The 17631-nt window shown below is 36.3% G+C and overlaps 2 protein-coding genes across 3 annotated transcripts in view; one reads left to right on the top strand and one right to left on the bottom strand.

Moving 5' to 3' along the window:
- Nucleotides 1-17631, top strand: part of NBEAL1 (neurobeachin like 1) — an 86625-nt gene that overhangs the window by 62026 nt on the left and 6968 nt on the right. For both annotated transcript variants that reach the window (XM_082483817.1, XM_082483818.1), the window contains 20 exons: nt 118-423; nt 534-683; nt 1536-1693; nt 2396-2520; nt 3373-3499; nt 4431-4579; nt 5448-5581; nt 6196-6297; nt 7525-7620; nt 7724-7848; nt 9931-10071; nt 10168-10298; nt 11483-11592; nt 12172-12289; nt 13005-13102; nt 13438-13554; nt 14043-14132; nt 15331-15440; nt 16068-16240; nt 16686-16780. In XM_082483817.1, coding sequence (XP_082339943.1) covers nt 118-423; nt 534-683; nt 1536-1693; nt 2396-2520; nt 3373-3499; nt 4431-4579; nt 5448-5581; nt 6196-6297; nt 7525-7620; nt 7724-7848; nt 9931-10071; nt 10168-10298; nt 11483-11592; nt 12172-12289; nt 13005-13102; nt 13438-13554; nt 14043-14132; nt 15331-15440; nt 16068-16240; nt 16686-16780 — 2655 coding nt within the window. The remainder of the gene's footprint in view (nt 1-117; nt 424-533; nt 684-1535; nt 1694-2395; nt 2521-3372; nt 3500-4430; nt 4580-5447; nt 5582-6195; nt 6298-7524; nt 7621-7723; nt 7849-9930; nt 10072-10167; nt 10299-11482; nt 11593-12171; nt 12290-13004; nt 13103-13437; nt 13555-14042; nt 14133-15330; nt 15441-16067; nt 16241-16685; nt 16781-17631) is intronic.
- Nucleotides 8881-17631, bottom strand: part of LOC309672334 (alpha-aspartyl dipeptidase-like) — a 29399-nt gene continuing 20648 nt past the window's right edge. The window contains exon 8 of the mRNA XM_082483820.1: nt 8881-9240. Coding sequence (XP_082339946.1) covers nt 9126-9240 — 115 coding nt within the window. The 3' untranslated portion in view covers nt 8881-9125. The remainder of the gene's footprint in view (nt 9241-17631) is intronic.

Below are 17631 nucleotides of genomic sequence, written 5' to 3' on the forward strand. Positions count from 1 at the left end.
CCTTCAGGCTACTTGGGATGCAGCCAGAATATGTACATACTCCTGTAATAAAAAGATAGATGCTCAAAATTACTATTTTGAAGATTGCATTCTTTTTTTTGTTGTTTGTCTGTGTAGGTCTGTGCTATGGCAGCAGCTAAACTAAACACCCTCCTTCAGACCAAAGTAATTGAGAGTCAACCTGAAGCATGCTACCTCTTGGGAAAGCTAGAAGGCATCTTGAGTAGATCAATTGAAGAGAAGACAGAAACTTACTCATTTTTGATTCCCCTTGTTCGGACATTGGTATCCAAGATTTATGAACTTCTCTTCATGAACCTGCATCTCCCTTCGTTGCCTGCCACCAATGGCAGCCCATCTTTCTTTGAGGACTTTCAAGAATACTGCAGCTCTGATGAGTGGCAAGTTTATATTGACAAATATGTAAGTAACAGGTTCTTTTTGTATCATTTCCCCCCTCTTTTTATCCATGAAAGTAGAGAAACTCATTCAGAAATCACATTGTGCTTTTTCTTTTGTTTTGGTGGAACCAGATTATTCCAAATATGAAGCAGTATGAAGAGAATTCATTCAGACATGATCATGAGCAGATGGCACTTTATTGGAAAGACTGTTATGAAGCATTTATGGTGAACATGCACAAGCGAGACCGGGAGAGGGGAGAAAGTAAGCTTAAATTTCAGGTAAGGTTTTGAGTGAGCGCAAGTTGCTCTTAAAAGAACTATCTCGGGAATTGCATTCTAAAAGGTGGAGAAACTGAATTCCAGGATGATCCAATTCAAGTGATTGCAGGCAGGTTAATTGTTTTAAGACTTTATGGGTAGTGTGACTATATACACTTGTAGGATATGCTTTTTAATTCTCTCCATTCTACTTAAGTCTGGCCTGTAAGCAGAGTTATTTCAGAACAGTAGGCTTTTCTGATAGTAGAGCAACCTAAGATTATGCTCAGCTATAAGCTGCATCCTCTTTTAATCTGATTTATGTTTTGAATTAATTAAAACTTCTTCTCCATTATGACCTAAGTCAGCGTGGTTTTGGTTATTTTTTTGAATTTTTCAATATAATGAAAACATTTAAAATGGTGAACAGTTGAATGTGTGGAAAAATTGTTTCTGAACTGACCTTTCTGTATAAGGTCCAGACTCAGTTTAAGCATTAGAATTAACTGGTAATTACAGCAAATATCATAGTTAAGTTACATTTCTCTTGTTTTCTCTTAGTCTTCTTAATAAGGATCCTTTTAGTAAGTCTTTTTTATTCAAGTAGCTACAGGTAGAATACAATATGAGTCATATTATAAAATACCAGAATTTAAAGAAAAACTTACATATTATAATAGGATTTCCAATACTGATGACTGATGAAGAATTGCTTTCATATGGATTCAGCATTGATAACCCTTTCTTCACATCTTTAAGTTGAAGTTTGGTGCTATTTCTTCTTAATTTATGAGAATTCTTGCAAGCCACAAAACTGTGTTTTCAAAGGTCAGAGTTATTTCAGTGCTAGATTTATTTTTAATGGTCTTTCAGGAGCATTTTGTGGAACCCTTCAGCAGAAAAGCTCGACAGGAAAATCTGCGGTACAACAGTATGCTAAAGCAACTTAATAGTCAACACACAGCTACTATGAGACAGTGGAGAGCAGCCCAGCTTTACTTGCTCTCTGAACGTGGTCCTTGGTCTGAAATGTAAGAGTGAAGTTCTTAAATCAAACTGTATATGGTGCTTAAAAGGAATATGCTCATATGACTAACCTACTCTTTCACATGGTTAGAAGCTAGTCACATTGACTGATAACCATTCTTGAGATGTGAAGTTAATACTGAATGCATCTTTTATGTTTTCTGCACTTAATTAGCAAAATGCAAAGTTTGAAGTGTAATGCTGAGCTGGTTACCTGGATACTAGATTTTCTTGCCAAGTGACAAATAAAAATTAGTTATCAATGAAGAGATGGCAGAAACTTTTTGAGACATCCTATGGGATCGGTGGTTCTTTTGGAAAAGAGAGAATAGACTTTTATTAATAAAGACTTTGAGTCTATTTATGCATTAAGCTAATTTCAATTTAAAAAGAGTACAATTTGCCTGTCTTAACTTTTGGGTAAGTTCTGGACAAAGATTTTTTTTTTCTTTAAATTGTCATTAACTGAAAGCATAAACAATTTGATGTGTTTCAATAGAAAATAAATACTGTTTACAAAGTGCTTTAGGATGATCACAGCTGCAATACAAAACATAAAATTAAAATGCCATTTATTGCTCTTATGTTTTACAGTGTACAAGTGGATGACCAGTATTTTTCTAAATATGTACACTTTTGTAATAATTTGATTCATGTAGGTCTTTACCTTCTTTTAACTGTTTTTATGAATATTCTTGTTTTCCTAGGAAACAGCATCTTATTCACTGGAAACTTTCAAATGTGGAAAATTTTTCCCGTATGAGACTAAAACTAGTGCAGAATTACAACTTCAACTCTCATCAGGATGCTAGTGACCTGAGAGATAATTTAGGTAAAGTTGCATCATATTTGCTATTTCACTTGGGCTTCTTCAATGTTTATTGAAGAAAGATACACACTTTACTCTTTGTATTCAAGAATTAGTGTATAGTAGATACCTAAATCTTGATTTTTCTTTATTTCCTGTATAGTAAAATGTGTAACATCAGAGTGCTGCTTTGGCCTGAAACACCATCTTCCTACTGAATAGAATTCATTTACCCCTGTTCATTGAAATCTGTTTTTTTGTTAACCCCCAAAAAAGTTAAAAACTCCTTTGTTTTAAAATAAGCAGTCACATAGATTTCTTGCATAAGATTATTTTTTCAAGAAAAGGAAGCAACGAGATCAGAGTAACCAGGCAGTATTTATTTAAAACCTTTTAGAGCTTATGATTAAAATGTATAGATATGAATCGCTTTGTTTCAGAAATGTGCCAAACAGTGGTGTAAACTGTTCTTTAAGTTAGGTATATTGGATATCAATACTCAAACCAAAAAAAAGAACTCTTGTAAACCCAAGTAAGCAAAAAAGAAATGCAGTGTATTTCCATGAAATCTGCATGCTTTAACAGTGTCTGGCAGAACACTGCAAAATATTTTGTTGGAAATGTCCACATTAGAATTCAGTTTAAAATTTTCTAATGTGTTTATGTTTTCCCTTTATACTGTTATATTTTGACATATATTTCAATGTAGTTCAGGGAGTATTTTTAGCGGTCTGCTTACCCCTGAAAGTATTTAAGAAGTCTGGTTGCTTCTTAGTTAAAACACACATTCAACAGTAGAAGATACACTCAGTAGTTTAGCTTTCTGAAAGTGCTGTTGCAAAAAAAATCCGGAGTTGAAATGTCTGTTTGTGATAGGTGTGCACCAGACACAGCCCTCTAGTGAGTCTCTGCTTCTGGAGGCAGTGAAGCAGGTGAAAGTGAGTGATTTGGAAGATGATATTCTTGAACTACCAGAGGAAGACACAGCAGCCAGTTCCAATTTGTAAGTATGGCAGAATAGAATGGTTGAAATTTGTTTCTGTGATAGGGATTAGGAGTGAGAAACAACTTGTGGAGTTGATGAGCATACAAAGCTTCCCTCTTTCTTTGTCTGACCTTAACAATCCAATTGAGGGCTTTGTACTAGTTTTGAATGGCAGAAAAGTTGGTGTTGGATTTATCACTGTCAAGAATGAGACATAAAGAGCCTCAGGGAAAAGAAGGCAGAGCAGATATTTGTGAGGATCTGTTATTGATTCACAGCATTCTAGAGAGAAGGCCTGCTGTGCTTTCTTCATGTTACTTGTGTGACAAAGTTGGCGGCGGGGGGTGGGGGGGAGGGCGGGCATGGGGCACATGGGGCAGCCAGGGGGAGATAGCAAATGCTTCACTCCGGTAGCTGGATATGTGATATTGTGCATGCACCTATGTGTGTCTATGCTGTTCAAGTCTGGTAGACATGTGACACGTCTTTGAGTGATACCAATGCATTTGCTTGTACCTTAAAGGTTATTAAATGCTTGCTTGTGATGTGTCATATCTGTAGGCTTCTGAGCAACCATTACTTCAAATACTTCTGAAGATAACTTTAGTCACGTGAACCAGGACTCAGCTCTGCTCTGGGCCAGAAAATTTAAGCACCTAGCAATTAAATAAGAAAGGGAAATGCAGCCTCATGTTTTCATACTCAAGGGCGGTCAAGTCCATTGTGCCTGAGACTGAAATATTGAGCCTGAAGAGCAATGCTATGAAATGATGTTTGGTAGCCTAGTCTGAAACATCTAAGACTGCTGATGGAAGTAGCTTCATATAATCACTTACACTGTACTTTTAATGCTATTCAAATTTGATTCTTTTCTGAACTGTACTCTTACCAAGTAGCTAAGCAAGTGTATAATCTACCCAACCCTTAACACTTAGTGATATTTTTGTAGGGATGAGAAGGACGAGCAAAGTCAGAAAGAAAAACTAATATTGTCTGAAGACTGTGAACTCATTACAGTAATTGATGTGATACCTGGCAGGCTGGAGATCACTACCCAGCACATCTATTTCTTTGACAGTAGCATTGAAAAAGAGGAAGGTGAGCATGATCAGTATCTCTTTCTTTTAAGTACAGTTCAGCATTCTGTTTTTAGTAGGCTGTTTGATTTTTTTTTTTTTTTTTTTTTTTTTTTTGAGAATGAGTGCCAAACTAATTGTGACGAGACAAGTTGTGGATCTGTACTTAATATTGTACTTGGTGGTCAGTGGCTGGCTGATCCCTTCAGAATCAAGAATCTGGAACTGTACCTGCTGAGCTGTTAATTTGACTCACTATTCTTAGTATTTCTTAAAAAAAAAAACTTGTTAAAAAAATTAATTAAATTTGCTGACTGAAAAATAAAGTCATTACCTGTAATTTGCTGCTTAAATGGCACCTCCCTGTTCTACCTGACAAATGATGTTTTCACTCATACGTTGATTAAAAAACGTGGTAACTAATGATTAAAAAGCGGTAGTATGTAAACATTAATCATCTACATTAATTTAGTGAACTTCAATATAATGTACACAGTTGAGTATGAAAACACTGAACTGAAATGTTTCACCAATAATGGTAAAATTGTCAAAAACAGTATATCAAAAAGTTGGCCTTTTGGGAATTCTAACCATAAAAGCTTCTATTTGAGCCTGTTCATATTTTCTGTCAAGAAAATACATTTATAATGTGTCTTTGATCAGAAAGTAAAAACAAATACACTCTATCAGATATTTCCTGCTGCCTCTTTCTTTCAGCAGAACAATAGCTGAAGTTAATAATATTTTCCTAGCAAACTGGTTAATCAAGCCACGTATAAAATTTGCCTTTTCTAGGAATGACTCTGGGGTGACTGGAAATGATACTGCATTATGTCTATATGAAAAGTTTTTGATATATTTCAAGTCAATAATCAAAGTGTTCTTCCTAGGGGTAGGTTTTGATTTCAAATGGCACCTTTCTCAAATTCGAGAGATACATTTGCGTCGGTACAACCTGAGGAGGTCAGCTTTGGAGATCTTCCTTACAGATCAAACCAACTACTTCCTCAACTTCAATAAGGAGGTATGGGTTTCCCAAACTTCCTTGATTTATATAATTAGCACAAGTGTCAAGTTTAAGTTCATTGATTGTGTCTAATTTGAGTCTGGTGTCTTTCATAATACTGCATAATACTCATAATACTTCATAATACTCCTCCCCCCCCCCAATAATGTAAGTGATCCTTTGTATGTGGGACAAAGATAAATATCAGAACATAGGGTAAGTTACATACTAGTAGGTCATTTATGAATAACTCCTATAAAATGTTGTGGGTCGTTGTGGGTTTTTTTGTTGTTTTTTTTAAGTAAATAAATGTTTGCAATAGTTTTGTAGGGAAAACATTTGTATACTTTATTTGACTAACAGCAGTATTTCCTAGAAGACTTCTGTGGGAATAATGATTTTCTGTGTAGCATCTATACAAAAAAAAAAGACTTTGTAACATACGTTGCCTTTGTATCTTGTAACTGAAGGATGTCACATCCATCCACATCTGAATGTTTTATGCAGCAAGAGATAGAAGTGTTTAAAAGTGTAACTGTGTTCCATTTATTTCACATTTTAATTAGCAGAGAAGTTGTTTACTTGTCAGCCTCAGTCTCCAGAATAATTTTATTAATGCTGTTTACTAACAGGTACGAAATAAAGTATATAGTCGAATATTGTCACTGCGTTCTCCAAATATTTCTGGGACCAGATCTCCGCAGGAGCTTTTTAAAGCTTCAGGTTTGATGCAGGTACGAGACTTCAGTCTAAAAGGTCTAGAGTGTTCCTCTGCTTCTTGAAGGAGTCCTGGAAGTTCCTGAACTACTGATTTTCCTTCCCCCCCTCCTCCTTCCCCCCCTTGTGTTTAGACGGCAACTGCCAACTGCTGTACCCTCAGTCTGGTCCCTGAACTTTCACATGCATATTTTTAGAATTGCTGTGTTTTGTGTTTACAGTCAGTGAGGTAAATGGATAGATCCAGGCTCTGTTGATGTGATTGTGACAAGTGTTCCAACATGGAAAACATGTAGCAGACTTGCTTCTGGTTTTAGTCCATGATTTGAGTACACATTTTGGAACTTCTTTCACTACATGTGCAAATAACTTTCCCTGCTACCTTTTTTATTATGGGGCATTCAACAAAACCCATGTGAAGATTAAGCAGGAAATATGGTATAAAGGGAATGAATAATATTGGTATAAAAGGAAAATGTCAAAATGTCTGTATTACCATAAACATGGATAAGTCTTTTTAAATGTAATAAATGTATATTTATCTTCCATCTCTTTATGCCAAAATTATTGTTTTCTCTGAGGGAGGAAGCTTTACAAATGAATTTTAAAATATTGGAAATACTTTTTTTTTTTTCTTTGTTTCCCTAACGGTAAAAGCTATCGTGGTGTATATTGAAGTAGCAAAAATATCATCTGTAATGAAATGTCTCCATCACACTACAGACAGATATTGAGCCCTTCTGAACACAGCTCTGTCTGTTGTTTGGTTTAAAATATAACGGTGGAGCAAAGGCACAAGCGTGATGTTAGTTCACAAATTCCTGTACCATTAACCAACAGGACAACAATTTATAAATAATTTTTGACCTCAGAACTCTAATGGATTTCAACGTTCTGTTCCCATTTTTCTCAGTACCTGTTTACCTGCCTTCTTTTTGTTTCTTTGATTTCTGTTTTTCTTCTCCTTTTTTGTTCTGAGGCTGCTAGTTTTCTGCTGCCCTGTATTTAAAACAGCACTGGCATCAATCAGGAACATGATTTCAATTAAATATAGGTAGTGCAGCCACTGAATCAAAGGGAAAATAAACTTTATTAGGAGGCATTAAACGTGGACTTTCATACCATTCTTACAGTCTTGTGCCTATACTATGCTCTGGCAGATAAATACTGACAAGACATGTAATTTGCAATAGTAGTATCTTTGATATAGTGACTTCCATTATAACTTTTTTTTTCCCCTTCAGAAATGGGTGAATAGAGAAATATCCAACTTTGACTACCTTATTCAGCTGAACACAATGGCAGGACGAACTTACAATGACCTTGCTCAATATCCTGTGGTAATTAAAATAATTTTTAAAGTTTTGACAAAGATATGTATTTTTTTCTGTTTTGAAAGATGGATTTTTGATCTCAATTTGATCTTTGACTTTTTTTTTTAAGTTCCCCTGGATTTTACGAGATTATACTTCAGAAGAACTGGACCTGAATAATCCTGCAGTCTTTAGGGATCTGTCCAAACCCATAGGGGTGGTAAATGAGAAGAATGCTAAGGCTGTGAAAGAGAAGTATGTATTTGAACAACAAGTTATATTTCAGTGTCTCTTCTGAGCATCCAGGCTAATAACACATTTTTAAAATAAAGTGGTGACAGTGGAATTTTTAAAAGCTAGTTTTATAACATCAGAGAGGCATTTGCAAAGGTTGGTGATTTGCTGTTCCTGCTGCATTCAGATTAGTTAGCTTATATGGCACTGAAACAGCAACACTTACAGTGGTAAGTTTTCAATTGTTTCTTGGACGTGGAGATGAAAAACTGAAAGTCTCTAGAAGCACTTAATTTAATGGCCCAGCAGCTTGAAGAGACATAATGTCCCATGTCTCCTTTAAGGAATGTGAAATCATACTGATGAGTTGAGCTGCCTGTGCTGAGAGGTAGCATTGATCCTTCCTGTGCTTTTTTCAAGCATAGATTATTATCTTTGAAATAAAATATAGCTTGGTGACTTCCAGCAACTCCTCTGTAGGTAGGAGTGACAAGTACTTACACCCACACATCCATGTAGCGATCCTTCGTTTTTTGCTAGTGTGGGGGGTGAGTGTGTTATCATACCAGATTGCACTTCCTAGGCTTCTTCCAAAACCAGCTGTCTTCTGAAAATTGGAACATGGAAAATTTTCTTTGAATGATTAGGCTCTATCTCCGACTGTAATGAAATTGGTTCTCTAGCAGTATGTTTAACTATAACTTCTCTTACTAGCCTTGTGGCACTGAGGAATATGTCAGCCAGGTGGTGGCATAGTACTCTAGAGTAAATTTGCCAGTAGTAAAGGAAACAGGCACGAGTATTAAATAAATCTCTTTTCTGCGTCCTCTGTTAAAGGGAGAAGCTGTTGCCTAGGCATTAACATACTATTCAAGGAGTCATACACACCACCCGACTCTTCAACAGCTCGGACCAGAGTACCTTCACAGCAGGCAACTCCGGTGCACCGATGGGTGCCCCCTTCGACTCCCCACACACACATGCTTACAGGCACTCTCCCTCCTTCAGATTTGACCCTAGGTTTCCTGCAGCAGAGTCTCAGGTGTCAGATTCTATAAAAATAAGTAATTTAATTGAAAGGTACAGCAGCAATGTCAGCCCAGGCTGGGTGCCTCCAAAAAGGGGAGGGACCTTGAACAAAGAGATCCCTGTATAGATCACACCTTTGTGATCTATACAGCTTCTCCTGGTGAGCTGTTCATACATCTTTTAGTCCAATGGTGATTTTTGGTCTGGGATCTTCTAACACCTTATTGGATTCTTTTTCTGTGTCCAGGCAGGCAGGGTGTTGACTGCTCTTATCTTGTTGATTTGCAGTCTCTGCTGATGGTTGTAGCCTCCTTTTCTTCTGGTTTACACTTCTTGTGCACCTGCACTAGTTGGAAGAACATGGGGAACTGAAAAGTCCCAGACCTAGGGAAAACACCACCAAAACATCAATGTGTTATCAACATTTTTCTTACACTAATAAAGATTAAACACAGCACTGTACCAGCTGCTAGGAAAATTTACCAAGAAAATGAACTCTTGCAGCCTAAAGGCTTCAGCAAATCTAGCTACTCATGCTAAGTAAAGCTAAGCAAAGAGCATAAATCACACCATATTATAACCCTAAGTAATTTATTCTAATTAAAGCTTACTTATTTAAGCTAAACAACTAATATCTCTCAACATGTGACAGTAACACACTTTTTTTAAATTATGGGGTTTTAAATCTTGCAGGAAACTGTCACAAGTCACTTCAGTAATAAATACTCAGCTTAGAGATGCGGGATATTTTGTCTGTTTTATTAAGTCATGCTAAATCATGCTCGTCTTGTCCTTTATCCACTTTCTGACAGCTGATAGCAAATGCCTAGGGAAGAGTATAAGAGCGGGTATGCAAAGGCTTCATGTGGTGTACATTTCTAACTTTCAGTAGTCTTTTGCTTAGGGACTTTCTAAGTCAGAATTGGAATCCTCATGTTTAATAGAACTCAATGTATTTTTCTCTTATAGATTGCTGTGATCATTTCATTTGAATCCTTACCTCCAATAAGTATAATTCAACTATAAATCAGCTGTAGTGCTCAGTTGCATTTATAAACATTTATTTTTTTTTAGATATGAGAATTTCGAGGATCCCCTTGGGATAATTGACAAATTTCACTATGGGACACATTACTCAAATGCTGCTGGTGTCATGCATTATCTCATTCGGGTAGAACCTTTCACAACACTTCATATCCAGCTTCAAAGCGGCAGGTATACTGTGAGCAAATAAGCAGCACCTTTATTTTTCTTCCTTATAATTTTACTGAGGGAATGACCAAGGTCTAACCTGGGTTTTCTGACCCACAGATTTGACTGTGCTGACAGGCAGTTCCACTCTATTCCTGCTACCTGGCAGGCGCTCATGGACAACCCCAATGATGTCAAGGAACTTATCCCAGAGTTCTTCTACTTCCCAGAGTTCCTGGAGAATCAAAATGGTAAACTGACTGCTCAGAATATTCTCATACAAAACTGTTCTTGTATGTTACAACAATTTGTGAATGTAACGGAGCACTTCTTATTTAAGTTTTATAGTGTGCTTGTAGAAATTAATCATCATGCTGGCTTCAAACTGTTTAATGAAGATGCTAGTTGTGTTACGCAGCAGCCTAAACATTGTTTAAAATTCGGACTGGAGGCTTGAGGATGGCTAAAAATAGTGTTGTTTACCTAATGTGAAATATCAGAGATGCTCATTTGGATGTTTGAAGAAGTTAGCAATAGTTAATACTGATAAAATAGTTAGCAAAAGTTAATACTAGTATTCTTTTTACTGGGTTCATTGGGTGATATAGTTTGGACATCTTCAAACATGGGAGGTCTTTTATTTGTTCTAGGCAACCAGCATATTTTCTGATTGTTACCGTTATCTTACAATGCAGTGTTAAGTCACCTCATTTCAGAGCCATGTAAGGTTTCATGGTTTCGTTACCCATCAGAAGAAGAAGAAAAAAAAAAAAAAAAATCCTGACTGAAAAGATAGCCTCCTGCATTCTGATATGAGACTCCTAGCCATTTTTAACTCGCATTTATTGCACAGGGAATTGTTTCTCTACCTCTTAGACAATTTAAAAATGGATTTGTATGTTTGTGCTGCTAGCTACAGGCTATTAGACTTCTAAGTTATAAAAACCGGAAACAACTAAATCATGCTTTTGAAAGTCATTTAAGTATTTAGAGTTGTTCTAATGAAAGCTGGTGGGATTTAAGACTTCTTGGAAGCCTTGATTTTACAATCATTTAAACCTACAAGTAACTTCATTCTTATGAATAACCTCATTGAAATGTTTTTGACTCTTAATCCTGGTAAAACAAAGCAAATGCAGATATGTTTACAGATAGATGTGTACATGATTAACGCTACTTTTAAGGTTGGTACTTCAGCTTCGAAGTCATTTATGTGCTTTGGACAATTGTTATCCTGTATCATTTAACATTTTAAAGATTTAGAGCAGAACTTAGCCTCTGGTGTCAGTGGTAGGGTTATTGGAGATTTACATTAAAAAATTTTCAATAGCCTTCCCTTGCATTGAGAAAATAACGCTATTTAATCTTTACTGAGAAATCAAGATATCTGAAATATTTTGTAGTAACTCTTAAAATTCTCCAAATTATTCACTAGGTTTTAACTTAGGTCAGCTTCAAATGTCCAAAGAGGTGGTAAATGATGTTGTTCTCCCCAAATGGGCCCACTCCCCAGAAGACTTCATTTATAAACACAGGAAGGCTCTGGTAAGGTGATGTTTATATGTGTGAAGTAATTATAAAGAAAGTACACCTACACATTGTCACTGTGACTTAAGTGTAAAATACTGGGACTACATTCGAAGTAGAGTTGTAGTTACATTTGACATTACAAGGACCATTAGAACTTTCAGTTAAAAGCCCTGTGCATGCCAATAAAATGCTCAAAAGAAAAAAGGAAAGAGCCTCAAGATACTGATCATTTGGGAGTTTGTTGCCCTAGGAGATAAAATGCAGAATTAGGTGGGTTTAGGTGATAAGGCTGCCCTTGCACTTTATAGATTATTCTGTAGGGTACTAGGGAACTACCAGCTTACCTTCCCTTGCGCAGTTGCATTTCAATAGTCTAGGTGTGATGCTTCACTGTATTAATTTTCCCTCTTACCTGGCAGGTTACTGCCTTTAACAAAAATGGATGTTTTTATGCTTCTGCCCTACACGTTGGTGTATACCTAGTTTGTGGATACTCTTAGTTTATGAATTAAATGTCTTTCACAGAAAATAGTAAATACTTCAAGAAGAGAGTGATACTTTTCTTATTATTACAAGAGCATTTTTTCCTTCTAGGAATCTGAGTATGTTTCTGCTCATCTTCATGAATGGATAGATTTGATTTTTGGCTACAAGCAGAGGGGACCAGCTGCAGTGGAGGCACTCAATGTGTTCTATTACTGTACTTATGAAGGTAAAAAGAAGTATGCTCTCTTGTCATTGTCATCAGACTTGTGGGGTTTCAGTATTAGACAGAAAACACTTGATTTGTGAGTATGCCATACAGTAGCATAGGGTAAGGCAAGAGAATTGTAGATGAAATATGGCAACATAACTTGTAATATATCATCAAATAACTAGAATATTTAATGCTTTGATCAGAAGTTGTGAACCTAAAATGTTAATAAAGTTTTTTCTAAAGGGGGGGGGGGTGCGTTCCATTTGCTTGTATTTTATATCTCAAAATGCTTGGGGGTTTTTGTTAGTTTCTCATTTTCTTGTTTAAAAGCATTTATGGGAAGAGGTTTCTTGTGGTTTAGGAGTAAAGGCAAGTTGCTTAAAAACAACAAATATTGAAGACAAATGTTAGTCTGTTAATTCCAAAGGTGAATTTTGGGTGGCTTTTGTGTGTAACTGATTGCATGCATGAAGTATATTAAATTCATTTGATAAGACAAAAGCCTGCAATTCTTGCCTTTACACATACACTTAAAATTCCATGTGCAGAGTGGAGTTTTCAGATTGTATTTTATATGGAGGCATTGTTTGGAGATTTTTCTGGGGTAAAGGGTGATAATGCTGCAATTAAAGTTTTGCAACGTTTGTTGACCATACTGGTTCTCAATAAATTGTTTGGATTATGTTCTTTTTCCTTTTTTCTGCCCTTCATCATTCTGCTTGTGATCCAGGGGCTGTGGATTTGGATGCTTTAACAGATGAGAAAGAAAGGAAAGCTTTAGAGGGGATGATAAACAATTTTGGGCAAACTCCCTGTCAGCTGTTAAAGGTAATACTCTTTGTTTCCTTTCAATCAGACTTTTGTGGTTAAATCCAACTGAATTACAAAGAACCTGTGAAAAAATGGGAAAATAATGGTTTGTAAGATAACAGTTTGTAATTTTAGGAATGTTAAGTCTTTGCCATGTTACCATTGGTAAAAGTCACACTGTGGAAATTTAGCATACCATGTTCAAAATGAATTCATTTACTTTAAGAAGGGAAATTAGGTGCTTATGAGTCTGTTTTCCTGTAGATTGCCAATAAGATTCTGCGTATCTTATGTGACTTGAACAAATTGATAAATTTGTCTAATTTGATATTCCTTCAAATATTGTCTTCTAGGAGCCCCATCCGCAAAGGCTGTCAGCAGAAGAGGTAGTGCAAAGACTAACTAAAAGTGATACCTCTACTCTGAATCTCTTCCAACACCTCACTGAACTGAAGTCATTCTTCATAGAGGTAGATGTGTTACTTGAAATTGTTTAAAGTCTAATCTGAAGCTTCTGATGTACTTGAAACAAAAGGTCACAACGTAGATGAAAATAAGCTTGCTTCCTATTTAAAGAAAATATTTTAAAATGAAACGTGTATAAAGTGAGGTCTGTTTCTTTAGTTAGCTTCATAGAGGTTGAGCCCCATAAATTTATATCCGCTGTCCACCTGGGGGGGGGGGGGGAGTCTTGTTTGAGTATTAAGTTAGCTACCGCACCAAGAAAGCTAAGAGCATCACTGGTGGTATCTGAAGGCTCACTGAAGAGCCAGGGTTTCACTTCTGGTGTTTCTGACAAAGCATACCTGTGTGAACTGTATATGTGTGTACCAGCCCCTTGAGTATTGTACAGGTCTGACATTGATTCCAGAGGTGTTGGGCCTTACTCTTTACAGGTTCTAGATTTGTCCTTTATCTCTCGGATATAATCAGACCAAACCCATGTCCTTTCTCTTAGGGAATCAGTGATGGTGTGCCCATCGTCAAAGCTGTTGTCCCCAGGAATCAGTCACGTTCCTTTATTTCTCAGGGAAGCCCAGAGATCTTGGTGAGTTGCATGTGTCAATACTATTCTTAGACTGCAGACAGTCAAATAGCTGTATTTTTTTTTTCATACAGCTCCTAGAGAAACACTTCTTAACTGTTCCTTTTCAAATATATTCCTTTAACCTATAATGAATGTCAGCTACAAGTTAAATATTTGTCTTCTGAAGACAGGCTGATTTGTTGAATGGCATTTAAGAGCTGATGAGACATGAGTGTAAGTTGTAGTGAGGTGTATTTTAAGTTGCCCACTTGATCCATTTCCATAGTAGCAATAAATTTCCTAGTGCAATGCAGCCCAGCTTTAAAGTGACAGGATTAAGTTATTAATGGCATCATTATGTTTATCATTACTTTCCAACCCATATATTAAGCTATACAATATGTAGCGTACACACACTACAAAGGCCTGCGCTGTTCCTAAAATTAACTTTTGCACTGACTAATACAGGTGCTGGTACGATGACAGATGGCCAAATGGTGAAAGGAGGAGAGTGTTTTTGTATGTACCTCTGTATGTATGGTCTGCATACTGGTCCCCGTGCAATAATACCTGTGTTTTGCAGGAAAGACTATTCTTTTCCAATATTCCTATTTTGTAGGTCAAACTTATTGTCCTGGCTTAATGTGGTATGTGTATATGTCATTTGGAATTTGAACACATCTAATATTCTCATTGTGTTTTTCATAAATATCTGATGAAAATAACCTTGAATATTTAGATTCCTTTCTTACTTTCTCAGCAACAGAACTGTAGTACAATTTTTTTGAAACTTCCTGTGTTAATTTGTTAATGATTAATGCTTACTATTTCAAAGAATGAAAGAAGCAGCTTAAACTAAATGACTGAATTGTAATGAAATGTTTGAGAGGGGTTGATTGGCTGAGCTTTTTTTGGGTTGGTTGGTTTGTTTGGTTTTTCTGTTCCATCCATACCCCCGCCCCCCAACTTCTCTGACCCATCTAGAACATACACTATTCTAACTTGGTAGTATGTACCACGTGGATTAACTCATCTGAGCTGGATGATTTCTTATTTTTAAATTTGTGAGGGTAGGGTGTGTGTGCTTTCTTCTTTGTGCTAAATTCTCAAGAAGCCTACATTGGATTTTAAGCAAGCTCCATTACCATCAAAGGAAAGCAGAAAATATGCCTCTGGGTTTCACTGACTTTTTTTTTTTTTTTCCTATCAAATTTTTTAGGTAACGGCAAGTCTAAACTGCATTATTGGAACTCATGGTTGGCTACCTTATGATAAAAATATCTCCAACTATTTTACATTCATCAGAGATACCACAGTGACAAACCCAAAGTAAGCAAATGATGAGGAGAGGTGCAGATGAATGCATCAACAGTAATAAAATACAGTAATTGGTCTCCAATCAGTGGATTGTACTGTTTTCATTGAATCCATCTTCTGATGTTCATTAATATTACCTCGAATCTGTAATACTGTTTTAGTAAAGAGTTATGTAAGTGTCATTTCAGGGTTCTTCATTCTTAGAGCTATTTCTGTAGTTTTTTTCTAATTATGAATCATAAAAATTTATCTTGGACTCTATGATGGGCAGCCTTCCTACTTTCTTATACTACAGTGCAGGTATATGTGGTGGTTTTCTTTCTCTGGTTTTTAGAAGATTCCTTTTTTTTTTTTTTCCTAATGTTAATACTTAGTAGGGACATGAATTATCCAGAATCAAATTGCATAAAAGACTGAAAAGATCTAAGGTGAAATCTTACTTCCACTTGCTGATGGCAGTGAGAGTTTTACCATGGATATCGGGGGCCAAAATTTCACCGATTTTTTATTTATTTATTTATTTATTTTTAATTTTTTTTTTAGATAGAGCCTCTTCTATAGATGGGGTTTCTTACTCATTTTGAAGGATACGGGAAGTGCAAAGTACATTACTTTTAACTGCTCATCATTTGCTTACAGAACACAACGCAACATGAGCGGTCCTTTTGCACCAGGGCTGGAGATCACTTCTAAGTTGTTTGCAGTATCCCATGATGCAAAACTGCTCTTTAGTGGAGGACACTGGGACAATAGCATCAGAGTGACATCTCTTACAAAAGGCAAGCTGATTGGACAGCACATCAGGCACATGGGTTAGTAACTCTTTATATTGTGAAATGAAAGGTTTAATGTATTGTACCTTGATGTTTGATCTTTTGGGAAAGAATTATAGCCAGTGAACTTGGGCAGACAAGCGTATCAGTTATAAAGAATGGCAGCCTAAGAACAGAAGAATACTTCAACCATGGTTATATATAAATACTTGAGCATTGCTTTTTAGTCATTGTAGTGATGGTTTAATGTAGTTTCAAAGTAAGGCTTGACTGCTGATGTTGGGTAGCAAAGCTAATTAAGTCAGGTGGGTACACCTGGCTGTACAATGACTTCATTGTTTAATACAGTCTCATCAGCTCTTATCAAAGTGAAACATTTTATGCTGACTGCAGATCAGGATATGTTGTTGACATACTGCGTGCACGTTGTCACTGTATGGGAAATCAGTCTTAAATATCCATGTGTTTTGTTTCCTTTATCTAGATATTGTGACCTGCTTGGCAATAGACTACTGTGGAATTCATTTGATTTCAGGCTCCAGAGATACTACCTGTATGATATGGCAAATAGTTCAGCAGGTAGGTTATTTAAGCATACTCTGAGAAGCAGTTTCTGAATGCTTTTTTGTGCTTCTGTTTCGCTATGATGGTTTATTGATTTCCTTTCCTTCAGGTTTGCAGGGAAGATAGTCCACTAAAATTGATTAGCTTAGTAATTTTGTTACTCCTATTGTCTTCTATTTTTGAAATACTCACTATCCACCTTAGTTACTATATAGCTGAAGTACATTATTTTAGAGGCACTCTTAAAGATTTCACAGATATTTTCAGGATAGGCAAATATTATCGCCCATTGTACAGAGGGGAGCATGGAAGAAGAGAGACACTACTTAGTACTACCAGAATCAGTCAGAACAATGTTTATCTTTCTAGGCTGCTGTTCACTCCAGTACTTGCATTTTAGCATTGCGTTTCCTCTGTGGGAAGTACTGATGACTACACTAGGAGTTAGTAAAGATAACTCTAGTCTGTTACCTGGATTTATGCTGGCATTTCAGAATTCTTTGATATTGGTCTTGTGCTTTCACACAATGAAAGTGGTTGTGTGATGTATGTATCTACTTACACTCAAAATGTGAGGTTATTTCCATTGTTACGCATTTTAAATGTTTGTTTCTGATTGCTGCATTACAGATATACAAGTAGGATTAACTGTAGGGGGGAACTGTCATGTTGTGGACAGTACATTTGGTCAGGTCACCTTATTCTTATGATTGAACTAAAGTCAGCGCATTAAACCAGTACAGTGGTGCATAACTGCATGTGCTTTTGTGGAATTTGTCATTATGGTGGGAGTGTTTATAATTTTTTCCAAGAAGTATGTTGTACCAATGGTACCTGGTCAAAAAGGTGAGACCTTAGTGCTCACA

The sequence above is a fragment of the Vanellus vanellus genome, assembly GCF_965231255.1.
Source record: "Vanellus vanellus genome assembly, chromosome: 5".
NCBI classification, from domain to species: Eukaryota; Metazoa; Chordata; class Aves; order Charadriiformes; family Charadriidae; genus Vanellus; species Vanellus vanellus.